General features: G+C 41.4%; 3 protein-coding genes across 4 annotated transcripts; 2 read left to right on the forward strand and 1 right to left on the reverse strand.

Annotated features, from left to right (window-relative positions):
- Positions 1–3,156: 3,156 nt before the first annotated feature.
- On the forward strand, positions 3,157–4,582 carry LOC311495493 (lysozyme g-like). Of its 2 annotated transcripts, XM_084554963.1 has the most exons (5): positions 3,157–3,536; positions 3,657–3,734; positions 3,841–4,055; positions 4,134–4,284; positions 4,362–4,582. In XM_084554963.1, the coding sequence occupies exons 1-5, from the start codon at positions 3,533–3,535 to the stop codon at positions 4,493–4,495; spliced, it is 582 nt and encodes a 193-aa protein (XP_084411089.1). In that variant the 5' UTR covers positions 3,157–3,532; the 3' UTR covers positions 4,496–4,582. The 2 variants fall into 2 exon arrangements, with proteins under 2 accessions (XP_084411089.1, XP_084411088.1); XM_084554962.1 differs by having other exon boundaries at positions 3,841–4,284.
- Positions 4,583–10,246: 5,664 nt separating this feature from the next.
- On the reverse strand, positions 10,247–14,360 carry LOC311495045 (zinc finger X-chromosomal protein-like; the record flags this gene model as incomplete). The annotated part of the gene is given in 6 exon segments (XM_084554357.1): positions 10,247–10,498; positions 10,675–10,710; positions 10,714–10,806; positions 10,911–10,936; positions 10,939–11,008; positions 14,343–14,360. Coding segments are annotated over 6 exon segments (495 nt in total).
- A 1,993-nt stretch (positions 14,361–16,353) lies between these two features.
- On the forward strand, positions 16,354–17,312 carry LOC311495056 (lysozyme g-like; the record flags this gene model as incomplete). The annotated part of the gene is made up of 4 exons (XM_084554368.1): positions 16,354–16,357; positions 16,483–16,557; positions 16,664–17,107; positions 17,179–17,312. The coding sequence occupies 4 exons, from the start codon at positions 16,354–16,356 to the stop codon at positions 17,310–17,312; spliced, it is 657 nt and encodes a 218-aa protein (XP_084410494.1).
- Positions 17,313–21,149: the final 3,837 nt, after the last annotated feature.

A 21,149-nucleotide genomic window follows, 5' to 3' on the forward strand; every position in this document is an offset into this window, starting at 1 on the left:
AATGCTAATTCAAAGCTGTACTAATGTCAAAGATGTATGAAAATAAACTTGAACTGAATTTACCAAAAGGAGAGAAAAAGACAATTCTTATTTCCAGTGAATCTTTTTTCTTCCTTTATGACTTTACAACAGATGAGACGATCCAACAGTCTGCAAAACATGTGATTGTTTCTTAAACCTGTCTTCTTCATTTGCATCAATTTTTACAGTGCTAACAGAACAGGAGATTAGTACATATTTTTTTTGTATTCAACCTCTGCATGACAGCTTTTCCACAATGTTAACTTCAGAAATAAAATTATAAACCCTAAAATACGTTCAATTTAATGCTTTTTAAAAAAGAATTCTGAATGAATAACATCCTCATTTGCTTGAGTTTATCCAAATACTAACATTACTTGAGGGCTAAAGGCATTTGAGTGGCCACAATTGCCGTGAACAGGGTGCATCGTCAGACTGTGAGGAAAACACTTAGTTTGGCCAGGTGGGTAATTTCTCTGCAAAGCCTGCCAAGACTCCTCACAAACAGGAAAGAGAGCAAGGCCTCAGTCAAAGTACACTACATGAATACAAGGCTGAGTAAAGAGGTGGTGCACATGTGCAGATCACTTGTCAGAGAGAAATACTAAAGAAGGATCATACCACAAAAAAAACAAAAACTTCCCAGCACTCACAGGTGCAGGGTCAGGTCAAAATTTCTATTGAAGACCCATCAGACCACCAGTAGCATCCAGTGTTTTCCCATTTTTTGCCCTTTCGTCTGACCTACTTTTCTTCACTCACTGACCTTAAAGGACCTGAACTATGTTCAGCCTAATGTTTGCTCTGTAGAGTCCAGCGTACCATGGGAAAATACAAATACAGTTTGGGTATTAACTCAATACAGAAAAAAAAGCCATGCCTTCCCAGTGAGGTGGATGATCCAGAGGAGGCTATACATTAAGACCAGTTTTAAGGACTTGACGTGGTCTTTCATGAGCTTCACAAACAGCCTTTGGCTCTGGGTGGAAAACAAAGAGCTCATAAGACGGACCTGCGATTCAAAAATTTGATTGTAAATGGCAGTGTAGTGCATAAACAGATACTGAAATACTAATATGATCAACCCATCAGGTCTGCCATTGTTTTTATATCTAGCACAAATTAAATCCAATATAAAGTCCAAGTCATTGCTTTTCAGAGGTATTGACATTATTCTCACAACATATTTTCATTGAAATGTTATGTCAGAAGATAGACTAACAGCCCTATGTAGTATTATAGGAATAGAGTCTCAGTATTAAACTGTTTAAAATGCTCATTAAGCGTTAAAGAAATATATAAAAGACTGTCATCAAACCCAAAACGCAAGCTTTTATTTTGTTGACAGCAGCGCCACCTGCAGGTGAGCTGTAATTATTTGTGTATCCCATATTTCAGTGTTGTGTGAAAAACAATACATTACTTAGAGCTGACATTTTCAACATAATCAAACCACACGAACCTTTTCAGTTCAATTCAAATTTATTTCCAGGAAGAAACCTTGAACAGGTCCCAGGGACCCATCTGCTTGAGGCCGCCCAGGTAGAAACAGAAAAGGAGAGAGAAGAGATGAGGAGAAGAGAGTCGCAGGAGGAAGCGGATGAATTTAGACATACATCTGAGTAAAGCATACATACAGCACATAAAAATTATTCTTTCTGAAACAGTGCCTGGAGATAAAGGTGGTTCACAATACTCAAACGAAATACATTTAGAATTTTCATTAAAAGACACAAAAACAAACAGATTAACCACACTGAAACAGCAACTACACCTCATAGTGTATCACACATTTAAAACCATCAAATGAAACCATTTGCCACTGTTGGGGAGGGATAAGAGAGTGGTCTTGTTTAAACCCCAGATATCTAGAGTGTGATGTTTGTTTCAGTTCCGTGAAGTGTGTGGTATGATCTAAAGAACTTATTCAGAAAAAAGATTGTGGTGCCCATAATTCTGGCATGCATTTAAAGGATTCTCCATGTCTTTTGCCTGCTTTTGAAATTAGTTCTCCTGGAATATTTTGTGTCTGTTCTTCTTTAGCACTTCCTGTTGTCTCTTGTCAATTGCTCAGATCCAGAGCAGGATTATCATTACAAAACACTTCCAAACTGAACATATTCTAACAAACAAATGACATCCTCATCTAGCATTTGTTCATTCTCTCAAGTCTATGGCAAAGTGTCCTTCACTCCACTGGTTGGCACAGTGCTGTTTTTTCTCTACCCCCTGATACTCAGCCATGCTTCTCAGGGCAGAGTTTGCAAAATGGGGAACAATTGCCACTGTAAATCTTTGATGGAGTGACGAAGGATTTCCCAGAACAGTGCTGTATCCACTGCTGCTGAGTCCTGCTGTTTGGAAGTGATGAAGGCCTCCATTCATTTATGAGCAGTACCAGCAAAAAGGACATAGGCAGGATTGACAAATTGATCCGAAAGGCTGGACATGTGATTGGCAGTGAGTTGGAGACATTTGTCTCAGTGAGGAACAGGAAGACACTCGACAAATCCATGCTCATTCTCCAACAGACTGATCCAGCTCCACTCCCACAGTGAACGGTACAGGACTTCTTTCATACCATTCTCAGTCCAGCTGTACATCAATTCACCTTTCTGTAACAGATAACTCTAAGTTATTCATGTTATTGCTCCTCCATCCACATTATTGCTCCTAATTGGATTAGATTATATATTATATATGTAGAGACCTTAAAAATATGAGGAGTAAAGTGGAGTTTTCCCGAGGGGACCCACCTGTGGACTCACCTGTGTGTGACGAACGGTGTGTAGCATACTGTGGTACAGTGGGAAAGTGTTCTAACGTCGTGTTGAAGCATTTCTATTTTTTATTCTGTGCAAGTTATCAAGTAGTCCTCTCTTATTCTGCAGTCATGTGAAGCACGTTTGTTAGGTTGGAAAAGTAGAAAAGGGAAGGGACACCCCCCCCCCCCTCCATTTTCTGAAAAACATGAATTGTCCCACTAAGACACTACATGCCCGAAACCCTTAAAATTATGATTTACTAATATAACAGGTAAGTAAGCAGTGATACGCGCTGTTGGCTGTTTAGGACAATATAAACAAGAAAGGTAAGCATAATAAATGATTCCCTGTGCAGTACTTTTTGAATGATATGGTGAGCCTCTACGTAGTTGTGCTTTATGGTGGCATGGTATGAGTTGCATACCGGCAAAAAAAAAAAAAAAAATCACTTTTGTGTACTCCCCAATCCTGACATCGGAGCTGCACCCCTGGTCACATGGTTTCAGTCCACGAAGTTCATTTCTTGTAAATCAGCTGCTTTGTTTTCTCTGTACTCCCTCCTCACATTTCTCACCCCCTGGAGGTTGGTTTTTAACAGGTCCTAGTCAGAGTGAAACTGGAAGTGAACCCACAGATACAAATACAGCTTTCCTGTCAATCTGCATCGGAGACCAAACAGTGGGACGCCGTATCCAGATCTCTCACATTTCAGTCTTAAGTGGACAGCAAAAGAGGAAACTGACAAAATGGGTGAGAGCTTGCATTGTTCTTTGTTGTTCAAATTCTAGTTCTCTTTACTAGAATTTGAATACATGCCTAAACTGTCTGTTGACTGCTAACTATGGGGTCTAATAATCTGAACATTTGTAGGTTATGGAGACATCATGAACGTTGAAACTACTGGAGCTTCATGGAATACAGCCCAGCAGGACAACCTGGGCTATTCAGGTAACACATTCAGGAACACGGGAACTGATACGATCATGACATGTGGAAAAAGTAGGAAATAGACACAATTGTTGCACTGCAAGTTTTGTTCTCTTTTTCCCTAAAGGTGTGAGGGCATCACACACAATGGCAGACACTGATTCTGGCAGAATGGCAAAATACAGGACAAAAATCATCAATGTTGGCAGAAAGTATGGGATAGATCCAGCTATTATTGCTGGCATCATTTCCAGAGAGTCCAGGGCTGGAAATGCGCTACATGACGGCTGGGGGGATTATGACCATCAGAGAGGAGCATACAACGGCTGGGGACTGATGCAGGTTGGCACAAATACTGCTGCTTTCAGTAGAGCCTCTTATCACAGTACACTAACTAGACGGTTTGTCCCTTTTCTGCAGGTTGATGTCAATCCAAATGGAGGTGGACACACTGCACGAGGTGCATGGGACAGTGAGGAACACCTCTGCCAAGGCACTGAGATCCTGATTTATTTTATTGGTCGGATCAGCAAAAAATTTCCGTCCTGGAACAAGGAGCAGCAGCTGAGAGGTTTGTTTTACCAAATCAGATAACGGCTCCGTTAAACCTTTGCTTAGTTTCAATTTCATTTGTATTTTTCTCTTTAGGAGGGATTGCAGCCTACAACATGGGGGATGGAAACGTCCATTCCTATGGAAATGTAGATGCCAGTACAACAGGTAGAGACTACTCCAGTGATGTTGTTGCCAGAGCCCAGTGGTACAAAAAAAATGGCTATTAAGAGCCAAAGGTGAAGGAAATCTGTTCCAAATCATGAACATGTTTATCTTGTGTCTGAGTTGAATAAATGCTTAACAAACGCTCAAATTATGCCTCTGTGTATTCATTATGTTGAGAGACTAAGTCATGATTTCAAGAACATTTCTAATCCTAAAGACCTCCAGGATTATTAATCTCACAAGCAGAAATAGGTTTCCATGTTACTTCTGGGCATGGGTTGTCATTATTTTGAGATTTTTAACTGATTATAATGACGATGTTTGACTTTTAAATCAGTCTTAAGATTTAAGTAATTACTTTGACAGCAAGTCTCGTTGTAATGACTTGGAAGGTTTTTCCGTCACATTCGTGGAAATGGGCTTCGACCAACAGCAGTGATTCCTATGGATACTATTACATTCATGCCCCCTTCAAACAACTGACTCATTGACCTTTAGGTTAATGGTGAAAGCAATCAGGGCGGGGCAGACAATTACAAAGGCGGGAAGATACAGGAAGGGACACAAGACAGGAAACCAAGAACAAAATAAAACAGGAAACTGAAAAACATGAACAAAACTCAAAGCATGAACACAGGAATCAAAAAACCCAGAACCATGACAAGATTCTCTTATTTGATGCTTTTCACAGACTCAAAACTAAAGGAAAAGCACATGTGATGATTCAAAGTCAAAGTCAAAGAAGTTTAAATTGTCACTTTAATCATATACAGCAGGTGCAGTGCATATTGAGATGACGTACCTCCAGGACCATGGAGCTACATGAAGACATAAGATTAAGTACAATACAAGGGACTGGGCATACAGTGTGTGTGTGCAAGCTTATGCAGACAATACCAAACAGTGCAAACTGTGCGAACTGTGCAAAACGGTGCAGACAACAGTGCCAGCAGAGCAAGATTGAGAGACGGTGCAAAGACAAACAGTACAATATACAGACAGTGCAAAACATTTGGGAGACTGTGCAACATAAAAAGATGTGTGCAAAGGACTGACAGGATATGAGTGTAGGTTATGATATTATTGTGGTTGTGAGTGAGTGTGTCTATTTGTGTATGTTCAGTTTCAGTTTCATTATGTGTTGCAGAACAACATGGCGGAGAACTTGAATTCACAATAGCAGGGTGTCTCCACCAGAAGGACTGTAGTCAACAGGGTCAACAGTCACAGCGGTTTTGTTTTGACTCCAGACCAAAGAAGGAAGGCTAAAGAGCAGAAGGAGAAAGGTACACAGAGCTCCTCCCCAAGTGGACTAAAATGGGAAATGGTAAGACCAAATGGTATGACATAGGCGCAAAACTATGTGTAAAACGTATGATTCCTCACTTGCTCGTTTTAGAGGGAACATTTTTTTCTTTTTTTTTAAACAATGATGTCCTAGCTGATTTACAACAGTGAAGGTGCATCAGGTATAAACACAGAATCTGAAAATCCCAGAAGAGGAAACACTGGAATAGCTGTGTCGAAGCTCTGCAGTTGCCTCTGATCACCTTGCTGTAGATTCTTTTCTTATTGTCAAACTTAACCTAAATAATTGTGCAGTATTCTAACAGAAGTCTAGTCTGTCTGTGGTGCTCAGTAATCCATGTGGACTGACCCAAAAAAAATAAAATAAAGAAAAGTTTGAAAATGGGCCGGCACAGACTCTGGTTTGGAGTGGGTCACTATAGAGAATACTCCTTGCCGTGCCATTTCATCCTATAGATAGATAGATAGATAGATAGATAGATAGTTTCTTTATTATTCCCAAACTGGGAAATTTCTCTGTTGCAGCAGCATTGTACAGGCATTCAACCATACATAAATATAACAAAAGCTAAAAATCAACAATAAAAATAGAGAACTAAAAAAAGAACAAAAAGCATACACAATATTAACAAAATTATAAGATACGTGAATAAGTAAATATTAAAAGTGAATATTAAAAAAAGTTAAATTAGATTGCAATGAGGTGTACTGAATTTAGGTAAGATTAAAATTTACCAGAGGTGGAAAAAGTACTAAAATATCGTACTCAAGTAAAAGTACCAATACTTGGATGAAATATTACTCAAGTACAAATGAAATTACCCATCTGAAAAATTACTCAAGTAAAAGTAATAAGTAGCTAATTTAAAATGTATTTTAAGTAAAAGTTACTTAGTTACATTTAAAAAAAAATACCTGTAGAACGGGCCGGGGGATCTCTCCCATGTAGTGAAAATAGGACAAGGGGTCATACATCCAAAACTGTTTAGTTTTTAATTAAAGGACAATCTATACAAATGTATAAAAATCTATACAAATGTATACACATGTAATGACAACATAACACATGTCACACATGACATGTAAGACCCTTAGAAAGGTATAATGTGCAATTTTAGTTCTGACCATCCCATAAAACTTTTTCAAATAATCAACTGTCAATCAAACTGTCTCTGAACCGTCGTCGCTCTTCTGATCCACCTCCATCTCGTTCTCAATCTCCTACAGAAAGACTTGGCGCTTGGTAGTGGTAGCCTATGGTGGTAGCCTACATGCTGACCATACGTCACTCACTACGTGGTTCCGGGCGCGTTTTTTTTTTTCGGTTTTCGTTCGTCAACGTTTGTTTTTTTTTTACTCAGTAACGGATGGGATTTGTAATGTAGCGAAATACAATACTTCACTCAAAACGTAATCAAGTAAAATTTAAATTACCGATTTTAAAAACTACTTGAAAAATACAAAATACACAAAAAAACTACTCAATACAGTAACGTGAGTAAATGTATTTCGTTACTTTCCACCTCTGAAATTTACAACCAATAACCAAACAAGCATGTGCAAATGTGCAAGAAAAACAAAATCCAGAGTGTCATCTGTCACACACAGACGAGGAGTTGTACAGACTGATGGCTTGGGGCAGGAAAGATTTCCTGTAGCGTTCTTTGAGACAACGAAGTTGTCTGAGCCTTTTGGAGAAGGTGCTCCATTGTCTGTCTATTGTGTGGTGGAGAGGGTGGTCAGGGTTATCTATGATTGATAACAGTTTGTCCAGAGTCCTCTTCTCCACCACCGATTCAAAAGTGTCCTGTCTGCAGCCAATGACAGAGCCAGCCTTCCTTGATCAGTTTGTTCAGTCTGTTGGCGTCACTGGCTGCAATGCTGTTCCCCCAGCAGACCACAGCAGAGAAAAGTGTGCTGGCCACAACAGACTGGTAGAAAATTTCCAGCATCGTGCTGCACACATTGAAGGTCCTCAGTTTCCTTAGGAAATACAGCCTGCTGCAGCCCCTCTTGTACACAGCTGTACTATTGGACCTCCAGTTCAGTCTGTTGTTGATGGTCACTCCCAGGTTTTTGTAATCCTCCACCATCTCCACATCCCTACGGGCAGAGGAGCTGTTCCCTTCCTCCTGAAGTCGATCACCATCTCTTTGGTCTTGTCCACGTTAAGCAGCAGGTGATTCCTTCCAGCCCACCCCACAAATCCGTCCACCAGCCTTCTATACTCCTCCTCATCCCGTCCACCTCTTATACACCCTACAACTGCAGAGTCATCAGAAAATTTCTGGATATGACATGACTCTGAGTTGTGCTGGAAGTCAGTGGTGTATAAGGTGAACTGGAACGGAGAAAGCACAGTGCCCTGTGGGGCTCCCACACCACTCACCACCACATCAGATAGGACATGACCCAGACACACGAACTGTGGCCTGTCTGTCAGGTAGTCAGTGATCCAGGAGACAGTGGACGCACCAACACCCATCGACCGCAGCTTCTCACCCAGCAACAAAGGCTGGATGGTGTTGAATGCACTGGAGAAATCAAAGAATGTGATTCTCACCGAGCCTCCACCACCATCCAGGTGTGAGTGAGTGAGCTGCAGAAGATAGATGACAGCGTCATCCACCCCCAGACACGGCTGGTAGGCACACTGCAGGGGGTCTAAAGAAGATCTCACCTGTGGCTTTAGGCGGACCAACACCAACCTCTCCAGCACCTTCATCACATGGGATGTAAGGGCAACTGGATGGTAATCACTGAGGCCAGATGGAGATGACTTCTTAGGCACAGGAACCAGGCAGGAGGTCTTCCAGAGAAGCGGCACCCTCTCCAGGCTGAGGCTCAGGTTGAAGAGCCGTTGGAGAACAACAGACATCTGGCTGGCACAGGTCCTCAATATCCTGGGGCTGATGCCATCAGGGCCTGCCGCCTTGCGTTGGTTCAGTCTCTCCAGCTGTCTCCTCACGTGGCCGGTCGTCACAGATGTGTTATCTCAATATTTGAAGGATAAAAAGAGTGATGTAAATCCAGTCATCAAGCATTCTTGTGAAGTTCGGGCGAAGGTTCATAAAACTCACAAACTATCACATTACAAACAGCTGTATGCCTCACTTTGGTTCAATACAGAAGTACAAATCGGGACACAGAAGGTTTTCTGGAAACGCTGGCTGGATCAGGGAATACATACAATAAGCCATCTCTATCTTTAGAACTGAAGAAATTAGTTGAATGAAAATGCCTTTGAGAAACCCCACATGTCCAGTTACTGCTGTTTCAGCTTGTTTTATGGATTATACCATGAGCTCTATGACTGAGAACAGGATCACTCCCATCTCTTCTAAATGTAATTAGTTTTTGACTTTTACCATGCAGTCAACTAAAATAATAAAACTAATCTTAAATTAATACAACTGATCAACTAATATTTAACTTTCTAAATAGAGTGTTATACCGCAATAATTTGAAGCACCCTGTTTAGAATGAGGGTAACAACTGAACAGGTACACAGATGTTTGAAGTCCTAAAAGAATATTGCATCTTAAAATATAACGTTGGATGGATTACCACCAGTATTCCACTTGGTCAACTTTGAAATAACAGTAAGGTCCTATGAGGTCTTTGTGCTTTCTGGGGAAAGACTGGTCTTCTAAGGAGAGATGGACCACATCCAACGAGCTACTGTCTTATCTAGAAGTTTTTCAGTTATTTAGGCAATGAAACCAACTGATACCAAAAGCTGAGGCCAGGGGGCAGAGTCGCAGCCTCTCAGCAGCTTCTCCAGAACAGCCTCACACCTGTAATCCTCCCAAACCCACAGAGACAGTTTCTGCTACTAAAGCCACATGAATCACACATCAGTCATCTAACAAAATGTTTTATTTATCTATTTAACTTTTGGTCCCTCACACCCAAACAGGAAAACAGCAACAACAACAACTGAAACGATTCTATTTGCTGTTGTGTATTGTCCACTTGGTTCTTCCTCTGAGTTTTTTCTTTTTTACCTGAATTCTCTGACGTCTTATCTGATTTAGTGTTTAGTACAGATAAAGTAATTTTAGTGGGTGACTTTAACTTTCATGTAGATGTTAACAGCGACAGCCTCAGCTCTTTATTCACTCAGTTATTAGACTCTAGTGGCTTTTCTCAGAATGTAAAAATGACTTATGGCATGTCTACTTCTTAATGACTTTTGGATTTACAATAATTGACTAAAAACAATTGGAGGGACATCTCGTTACAGAAGACACAAAAATACAATTAATCTTACACTTCCTTATATATTTAAACACTGTATTTAGCATGAGAGTAGCTTGAAACTTTACAACTGAGCAGGCACACAGAAGATTCAATTCTTAGCCTATCCCAGTCCTAAAACACTGCTGAATAAAAACACCTAAATAATATATCTTCTGTCTTTAGAGCAACACAGTCAGTAGCTTTTCTCTCCCGACGGTGTTTCTCCTGATGATCAACGTCTGAAGGTGTTGGCTGTGCAACCGTCAGCGGTAGGTGCAGTGGTGCTCCTGGTGCTGCCGCAGGTCCAGTTTGTGCTGGAAGCCATACAGGCAGTGAGGGCAGCGGTAGGGCCGGTCGTCCCTGTGTTTACAGCTGTGAGTGATGAGGTTGGAGCTCTGGCTGAACGCCTTCCCACAAATCTGACACACGTGGGGCTTCTCCCCTAGTACACAAACAGACGGAGCACAAGCTGTGTGACTACACAGGACGGTAAGATTGCGTAGGTCAAGCAGACGCTGACCTAATGTGAGGAAATCCCAAACCAGTGCAGTTCCATTTTTAGACATTTCTTACCGGTGAACCAGTGAAATCAGAAGACTAGCTGTATGCCAATTATGAAGGTGCTGCTGGTTAGCTTAGCTTAGCTTAGCTTAGCATAAAGAATGGGAGCACATCTGAAGGTCACCAACACATCAAGCCTTCTTTGTTTAATCCATATTAGGGAAATTCAAGGCTGTTTGTCTGAATGTATGAGCAGATGGGTGGAGAGGGTGGAGGAGCGCTTGAACACCTTTCCACACACCGTACAGCCAAACGTCCTCTCCTACAATAAAAAGACATTCACAATTCAGGAGAGTTGGACCTCATATGTGCATGGCGTTCAAAGACGTGGTAAAACCCTTAAGTAATATGAAATGCGAAACTGACCTTTCCTCTGCTTGATGGCCGCTCATGTCAGACCTCCCAGATTTGAGATGTGGTGCTGACAGACGTGCTCTGCTTCCATGACTTTTACATATGTGAGTCTTCAAATTTGGTACACATACTGTCAGACTCTGTGGCTGTCCTCACTGAGAACAAAAGGAAAACACTTAGTTTGGCCAGGTGGGTAATTTCTCTGCAAAGTCTGCCAAGACTCCTCACAAACAGGAAAGAGAGCAAGGCCTCAGTCAAAGTACACATGAATACAAGGCTGAGTAAAGAGACGGTACACATGTGCAAATCACTTGTCAAAGAGGGATACTAAAGAAGGATCATACCACAAAAAAAAAAAAAAAAAAAAAAACTTCCCAGCACACACAGATGCAGGGTCAGGCTGAAACTAATCACAATATTCATCTCCTTCTGTAACCGCTTATTCCTGTTAAGGGTAGCAGGGTCTCCTGGTGCCTATCCCAGCTGTCATCGGGCGAGAGGCGGGGTACACCCTGGACAGGTCGCCAGTCTTAATCACAATATTTTCATACTCAATTGATTAATATCTTGATTGATCACTTAATTTAGTGATATCAAACAAAAAGTGAAGTCTGACCCACTTTTCCTCACTCACTGACCTTAAAGGACCTGAACTGTGTTGCTATATTCAGCCTAATGTTTGCTCTGTAGAGTCCAGCGTACCATGGGAAAATACAGTGGGTATTAACTCAAAAATACAGAAAAAAAGCCATGCCTTCCCAGTGAGGTGGATGATCCAGAGGAGGCTATACATTAAGACCAGTTTTAAGGACAGAGGCTTGACGTCGTCTTTCATGAGCTTCACAAACAGCCTTTGGCTCTGGGTGAAAACAAAGACCTCATAAGACGGACCTGCGACAGGCAGTGTAGTGCATAAATATATAAACATAAATCATACTAACATGATCAACCCTTCAGGTCTGCCGTTGTTTTTATATCTAGCACAAATGAAATCCAATATAAAATCCAACATAAAAAACAACTATCACTGCTTTTCAGAGGTATTGACATTATTCTCACAACATATTTTCATTGAAATGTCAGAAGATAGACTAACAGCCCTAGTAGTATTATAGGAATAGAGTGTCAGTATTAAACTGTTTAAAATGCTCATTAAGACATTAAAGAAATATATAAATGACTGTCATCAAACCCAAAACGCAAGCTTTTATTTTGTTGACAGCAGCGCCATCTGCAGGTGTTCTGTAATTATTTGTGTCGCCCATATTTCAGTGTTGTGTGAAAAACTATATATTACTTAGAGTTGTCATTTTCAACATACTCAAACCACACGAACCTTTTCAGTTCAATTGAAATTTATTTATATAGCGCCAGTAACAATTGTGTCTCTAGACGCTTTACAGAACCCAGAGTCTGAAACCTCCACAGCAAGTACTGAGGTGATGGTGGGAGATAAACTCCCTCTTAACAGGAAGAAACCTTGAACTTGAACAGGTCCCAGCTCACATGGAGGGACCCATCTGCTTGAGGCTGGCCAGGTAGAGACAGAAAAGGAGAGAGAAGAGATGAGGAGAAGAGAGTCGCAGGAGGAAGCGGATTTAGACATACATCTGAATAAAGCATACATACAGCATATAAACCTGGGGCCGTATTCCTAAAGATTCTTAGCGCAAAGAGTTGCTCCTAGTGGCCAAATAAGAAAATTCTTGGAATCATGGTCTTTTCTAAGAATTTCCCCTCAAAGTTAAGAGTAGATCCTAATAAAGATAAAAGATATTCCTAAAGAATCTTAGCTCTTAAGAGAGCTCCTAAGGTGAGATCTGTTAAGAGCAGGGAGGAAGACTTTTAGGAGGCTTTGGAGTTTCTTAAGCAGAGGAGAAAATGGCTGAAAGAAGAGACAGGAGAGATATTTTCCAAACACTGAATGACGATCGAGCTTGTTACAGTCGCAATATCACCGGAAATGAAAGTCATCACAACACTGAGGTATTTAGCAACAGGAAAAATGCAAAAATGCAACAATGCAGCAGTGATGACTTAGGGCCAAATCTACATCTCAAAACACTTTTATTCTCATTGACCAGTTGAGCCAGAAGGAAACACTGTTCCTCTGTCCAGTTGGGTTTTCTACGTCATTCCTTCTCCATTGCTGCTCGGTTTGTAGAAGATTTGAACGCCAACCAACACTGCTTCTTCTAGGCCGGTTAGCAATCACAGAAATTGATGAAAGCTGAACCATTTTTACCCTCATTAATACCAAATGGACGAAAAATGACCGGCATGGTAAATGAATGGAAGCAAATAAATAGAACTATCAGCATGTGAATACTGTGCAAGTAGGAGTTTTTTGTAGGATAATTTTAGACAAACAAAGACAAACTAGAAAGAACATTTTCTGAAGGATAAAGTATAGCTTACGATTTATTTATTTTTATGCAAAATATTATTTAGCCCTCGTGCTACCCTCTTGCATGATCTCTATCTGTCTGTCCATTCGCTTGGGGTCCCAGAGACCCCAAAGGTAGCACGAGGGTTAAAATTAGACTGTCTTCATAGAGATTAGATTCTATTATTACGTCAATTGATTTGACGGTCCAGTCAAGGCCCATTATCACCAAAAGTGTATTTTTATCTAGCTTTTATGATCAACCAGTCACACCTTCTGAAATGATGACTCATACCTAGCAACGGGGTCAACCACACCTTGTCACTAAGATAAGAGTTTCTGTCCAGTCTTTGCTCAGAGTTCTCTGAGAATGTTCTGGAATCACTTCTAAGCAAAGACTCCTTGCTAGGAATTTTTAGGCTAAGTTAGCTGCTCTCTGAGAGGATTCTCAGAATCTTTAGGAATAAGGACCCTGATTCTTTTATGCATTTCGAAACAGTGCCTGGAGATAAAGGTGGTTCACAATACTCAAACTAAATACATTTAGAATTTTCATTAAAAGACACTAAAACAAACAGATTAACCACATTGAAACAGCAACTACACCTCATAGTGTATCACACATTTAAAACCATCAAATGAAACCATTTGCCACTGTTGGGGAGGGATAAGAGAGTGGTCTTGTTTAAACCCCAGATATCTAGAGTGTGATGTTTGTTTCAGTTGCATGACGCGTGTGGTATGATCTAAAGAACTTATTCAGAAAAAAGATTGTGGTGCCCATAATTCTGGCATGCATTTAAAGGATTCTCCATGTCTTTTGCCTGCTTTTGAAATGAGTTCTCCTGGAATATTTTGTGTCTGTTCTTCTTTAGCACTTCCTGTTGCCTCGTGTCAATTGCTCAGATCCAGAGCAGGATTATCATTACAAAACACTTCCAAACTGAGCATATTCTAATAAACAAATGACATCCTCATCTAGCATCTGTTCATTCTCTCAAGTCTATGGCAAAGTGTCCTTCACTTCACTGGTTGGCACAGTGCTGTTTTCTCTCTACCCCCTGATACTCAGCCATGCTTCTCAGGGCAGAGTTCGCAAAATGGGGAACAATTGCCACTGTAAATCTTTGATGGAGTGATGAAGGATTTCCCAGAACAGTGCTGTATCCACTGCTGCTGAGTCCTGCTGTTTGGAAGTGATGAAGGCCTCCATTCATTTAGAAGAAATGGCAACATCACAAGACAATGTTTATTTCCTTGTCAGTTCAGTGAAAGCCATTTGCATGTGATAAAAAAGAGGAGGATGAGCTTTTTTTGGACTCTGATTATTCCTAGCCAAAGTGGTAGTACACAAATCACACAAGTCCCAACAAGAACACAACATAAACCATTTACTGCTGAATGGAACACCAGAAAAAAATCGCACAAGGATTTGCAACATATTGTACACAAGCTTGGATTTACCAGCATCTCTTATCTTTTTTTTTCTTTGTGGTAATATATAGTTGGAGTTTGGATGGGAGATTTGTGGAAGGTAAATAATTAACTTTAAGGTGGGATAAGCATAGCCTCTTTTATTATGATTAGATATTTATTTCTAGTGGTCTGTAGGAGGATCTTGGGGCAATGGTAGTTGCTCCTACTCCTTGTAAATATATTCTTTTGGCTACACAGCTACTGCTTTTCATCCTATCAACCATTTGCTCACCTGGTATTTTTTTGTATAATTTCTCTTTCCTCTCTTCCTCTTTTCTCTCTTTGCACTGGCAATCACACTCAAGCATGCTGCAATTAATTACAAAATAACAAATATTGTTATATTAAATAAGCAAAATAAAATGAGTATTGTACCGAGTAGACTTTATTTCCCGAGGAAGCTCAGGTTTTTCAATGTATGCAGCAAGTTGCTGGAGACTTTCTACCAGTCTGTTGTTGCAAGCGCCCTGTACTTTGCGGTTTGTTGGTTGAGCAGCACCAGCAAAAAGGACATAGGTAGGATCACAGCTCACCTTTCTGTAACAGATAACTCTAAGTTATTCATGTTATTGTTCCTCCATCCACATTATTGCTCCTTACTGGATTAGATTATATATGTAGGGACCTTAAAAATATGAGGATGTAAGGAAGAGTAAAGTGGAGTTTTCCCGAGGGAACTCACCTGTGGACTCACCTGTGTGTGACGAACGGTGTGTGCTGTGGTACAGTGAGAAAGTGTTCTAACGTTTTGTTGAAGCATTTTGCTGACTTAGATACTTTAACGTGTTGGCGCAAGTGCTATTTTCCTCATTTTTTTTAAATTCTGTGCAAGTTACTTTGTAGTCCCTTCTTATCCAGCAGTCAGGTGACTGACAGTGTTTTGTGACAAGTGTTTAAAGGACTTTCAAACGTGAATGTCTTGGCTAGGAAATCGACACGGCGGGAACATATCGTGACGAGGAAACAACACAACACCATTTTTTTTTTTAACATTTATTGACAATAACAAAAAGTACAAAAAGCAGTAATTAAAAAAAATAAAGAGACTGAAATTAAATTAAAAAAAAGGGAACTGAACAGGGGTCTATAGTAAATTATATTCATCTATAAGTGTACTATGCTTTCTAGCATGGGCATTTTCAATTTTCTTCATACATTTGTATAACATTTGTAGTACATTCCAGATTGGGGGGGATTTTGCAAAGCGGCATCAATAATATTTGGTTATGACAATTATGTTGTTCACAAGATATTCAGCGTTATACCTACTTGGATAATTTTGAAAGAAAAGAAATCTATATATATGGATTTGGAACTGAGCCAGTTGTGCAAGGATTTCCACAAGTTTTGGATCATGTGACAGGAATCGAACAGGTGCTTTCTGACGCAACACCTGCACACGTAGCTGTTTCAGTCAGGGAAATTTATTTCTTGTAAATCAGCTGGTTGTTAACAGCTCCAGGTCAGAGTAAAACTGGAAGTGAACCCACGGATACAAATACAGCTGTCCTGTGAGCCTGCATTGGACTCCAAACAGTGGGACGCCGCATCCAGATCTCTCATAAGGGGACAGTAAAAGAGAAAACTGACAAAATGGGTGAGCGCTTGCATTGTTCTTTGTTGTTCAAATTCTAGTTCTCTTTATGAAACTAGAATTTGAATACACGCCTAAACTGTCTGTTGACTACTAACTATGGGGTCTAATAATCTGAACATTTGTAGGTTATGGAGACATCATGAAGGTTGAAACTACTGGAGCTTCATGGAATACAGCCCAGCAGGACAACCTGGGCTCAGGTAACACATTCAGGAACACGGGAACTGATATGATCATGACATGTAGAAAAAGTAGGAAATAGACACAGTTGTTGCACTGCAAGTTTTGTACTCTTTTTCCCTAAAGGTGTAGAGGCATCACACACAATGGCAAAAAATGATTCTAAAGGAATGGTTAACTACAAGACAAAAATCAACAAAGTTGGGAGAAAATATGGGATAGATCCAGCTATTATTGCTGCCATCATTTCCAGAGAGTCCAGGGCTGGAAAAGGGCTAAGTAACGGCTGGGGGGATTATGACCATCAGAGAAAAGCACACAACGGCTGGGGACTGATGCAGGTTGGCACAAATACTGCTGCTTTCAGCAGAGCCTCTTATTACAGTACACTAACTAGACCGTTTGTCCCTTTTCTGCAGGTTGATGTTAATCCACGTGGAGGTGGACACACTCCACGAGGTGCATGGGACAGTGAGGAACACCTCTGCCAAGGCACTGAGATCCTGATTCGTTTTATCAATCGGATCAGAGAAAAATTTCCGTCCTGGAACAAGGAGCAGCAGCTGAAAGGTTTGTTTTACCAAATCAGATAACGGCTCCGTTAAACCTTTGCTTAGTTTCATTTGTATTTTTCTCTTTAGGAGGGATTGCAGCCTACAATATGGGGGATGGAAACGTCCATTCCTACGTAAACGCAGATGCCAATACAACAGGTGGAGACTACTCTAATGATGTTGTTGCTAGAGCTCAGTGGTACAAAACCAATGGCTATTAAGAGCTAAAGGTGAAGGAAATCTGTTCCAAATCATGAACATGTTTATCTTGTGTCAACAAACACTCAAATTATGACTCTGTGTAAGTTGTTAGCTTTGATTCTTATGGGTTATAAGGGAATTGAGTTCCTGTCTCACAGTCTTACAGTCAAAAGATTCAAGGAACAATTGAAGCTCTTTTCTGCCACTGTGATGAAAAAAAAAGAAGAAAACTAAATAATGTGAAAATTTTGACAAGCAAAATATAGAGTTAGTATATCAAAGTAGTGACTTGTTATCTATCATTATGTAAAACCAGTCTCATGTACCTATGGGGCGGGGCCTGGGTTACTCTTATGATATCCCCTGTTTTTATGCTTCTAAATAAAATATGAATATTTGAATAAAACACCACACAACAAAACTTGAAATGCAAAGTCTCTTCTTTAGTTTTAAGTAAATTTTAAGTTCAAAATGAATAAAAGAAATGAAATAAACCACTTGGGTATTAATATCTAACTGAAATGGTACCTGGTTTTACTATTACTCAGTCTGATATGATGGCCCCACATGCACTCTGACCAGTGTTGGGAACGTTACTTTAAAAAAGTAATTAGTTATAGTTACTCACTACTTGTTCCAAAAAGTAACTGAGTTAGTAACTGAATTACTCTATAATAAAAGTAACTCGTTACCAGGGAAAGTAACTATTTGCGTTACTGTTAAAAAAAAAAAAGTTGCCATATGTCAAATAATTTGGATTTTTTTTAGCAGTTTTCACAAGTCAGTTGAAATGAGTAGAACAGACAGGTGTTTGTACATAACTTTCGATATTTATATATTTATATATATATATTATAATATTTATATTTCGATAGGGTTTAGACGGCGAGCTGTCATCTGTGGTGGAGGTATCGGTGTTTTTGGCCACTAGCTTTGTAGATGCGTGTGTCGTTGTGAGATGCTTCATTAAATTAGAGTTGCTTACGACGGAAGTCTTCGCTCCTGGACATAATGTACACATTACATGCACGTTCTTGCCTTTGACCACAATGAATTTGAAGTAGTCCTTATATCTCTACCTTGAAAATGCCAACTTTTCATCGGATTGCTCCTGACTCGCCATCTCTGCTGCTTCTTCGAATCTCTGTTTAGCTGTTGTGTGTGTGTGTGGCGCGTGTGCTGGCATGTGTGTAAAAACACTGGCTCTGATTGGCTACCATGAAACATGACTCTGCCTTAGCCAATCATAATCGCTTACCTCGTTATTAACCCACCTCCTCACTAGCGGTGAGCCAGGGGTGCGTTCGGATTACACAGTTTATTCAATCAATGCATAGTAACGCACCGCATTTAACGTCCAGTAACGTTAACGGCGTTGTAACGACGGGAAAAGTAATTAGTTAGATTACCCCGTTACTGAAAAAAGAACGTCGTTACCTAACGCCGTTCTTTTAAACGGCGTTATTCCAAACACTGACTCTGACACACACACTTGGTCCACAACAGTCTCTACTAGTCACCCAAAACCCCTGTTGCAGGCCTGCGTTGTAGCTTGGGTGCATTGAGGCCTTAAAACAAACTGCCCGCTTTATTTTCAATAAGCAGAAAAATAAAATGCATGTGGAAATCATGTACTCATGGCTCCCGACAGTTAGTGGGGTAAATGGGGAATGAAAAGGTAACCGACAAAGCGACATGGTGCAGACAACAGTGCCAGCAGAGCAAGATTGAGAGACGGTGCAAAGACAAACAGTACAATACAGACAGTCCAAAACACTTGGGAGACAGTGCACACATAAAAAGACATTACTCAGAACAGAAAACAGCACACACTAAGCAGACTTGAGTCAGGGTGGTTGTAAAGATTTGACAGATTAGCAGCATAATGTGTGCAAAGGTTGCAAAGATGTGTGCAAAGGACTGACACGATATGAGTATAGGTTATGATATTACTGTGGTTGTGAGGGAGTGTGTCTATTTGTGTATGTTTAGTTTCAGTTTCATTATGTGTTGCAGAACAACATGGCGGTGAACTTTGAATTCATAATAGCAGGGTGTCTCTAACCAGGAGGACTGTATAACGGGTCAACAGTCACAACAGTTTTGTTTTGACTCCAGACCAAACGTTTGTTAATACACAGGATTAGATGTTACGATCCCTTGTGCCAAAAGGCAAAACACATTTAGAGGCCCTGTCCAACAGAGAAGCCCTAACAAACCTACAGTCAATGTGTTATGAGATATGAACTAAATAAATGCTGTGGTGACCGTCTCTCTCTGTCTCTCGCCAGGGAGGAGTTCACCATGGAGCACCTTGGCATTGTGCACCACTCCAACAGTCCGTAGGCCTCCCCCCTGCACATGGTGACCAAGGCTGATGGTGGTTAGTGCCCCTGAACAACGCCACCACCCCCGACCGGTACCCGGTGCCGCACATAGAGGACTTCTCCGCCCACCTGGCCGGCGCCACCATCTTTTCGAAGGTAGACCTGGTCCGAGTACACCATTGACATTCAGCACGTGGCTGGCAAAGACAATTTCGTCGCCGACTGCCTCTCCTGGGCCATCACTGGGTCTGTCCACTTGGGCCTCGACTACACAGCCATGGCAGTGTCCTCTGCGACGTCCCCCGGGTGGATGGCGTCAGGTTTTGACGCCATCCACCCGGGGGTGAAGGCCTCTACCAAGCTGGTGGGGGCCAAGTTCATCTGGCCAGGTCTGCGGAGGTCCCGGGGGAGTTCTTCCACATGCCACGGCCCCGTGGTCGGTTGCCTCCCATCGTGCTGTGTCCCGGGACATTGCTGACGCTTTCATTCCCATTCCAACGTCTCACCATGGCCTCAACCAGTCCTACATTCTCAAGGATTTACCGTCAGCCAAGTATGTCTTCATCCGCCACGATGGCCATCGTTCCCCGGTGCGGTCCCGGTACGATGGGCCCTTCCGTGTCCTGGTGGGGGGGGTCTAAGAACTTCGTTGTGGATATGAGGGGCGGGCCTGAGCGGGTGGCTATAGACCGCCTCAAACCTGCTCATGTGGATATTGGCGAACTGCTTCAGCCTGCCCAGCCCCCACAGCAAGAGCACCCCCCTGCGGCAGCCTCGGCCCCTGCCCCTGCCCCTGCTCAGGCTTCGGCCCAAGCCCCGGCCCTAGCCATTGCCCTTTGCCTCTCTCCTGTTGAGCGCAGCCGCTATAGCCGCCTGCTCCGCCCCCCTACACGTTGCCTTTGCTGGGGACTGTTATGGGCTGGTCTGTTCTGCTTTTCACTAGTGGTTGGGTGCCAGTTCTATTTGGGGTACCTGTTCGGTCTGGCCTTGTTATTATGGGTGAATTCTGGGGGGGCCTGTGTGGAGACTCACAATGAACACTGAAAGAGACATTCACCAAGAGACTGTACCTTTAAGGGAGTAGTTGTTTTTAGTTGTTTCAGTATGAGTTCCGGGTTTACGTTGTGTGGCAGTTTTCACCTCACTCGCCGTACAGTATTTTTGGATATATATATCTCCGTCTCTTGTCTCCTCACTTGCACTCCACAATGATATATATATATATATATATATATATATATATACACAGGAAGAAAGAAGGAAGGCTTTGGAGTAGAAGGAGAAAGGTACACAGAGCTCAACCTCAAGTGGACTAAAATGGGAAATGGTAAGACCTAATGGCTTACTCTTCTGAGGTCTCACTTACAGAACAGACTGATGTTCAGTTTATCTTAAAGCATGACATAGGCGGAAAACTATGTGTAAAACATATGATTCCTCACTTGCACATTTTAGAGGGACTGGGAAACACTGGAATAGCTGTGTCGAAGCTCTGCAGTTGCCTATGATCACCTTGCTGTAGATTCTTTC

Source organism: Chelon labrosus (genome assembly GCF_963514085.1).
Source record: "Chelon labrosus genome assembly, chromosome: 2".
NCBI lineage: Eukaryota > Metazoa > Chordata > Actinopteri > Mugiliformes > Mugilidae > Chelon > Chelon labrosus.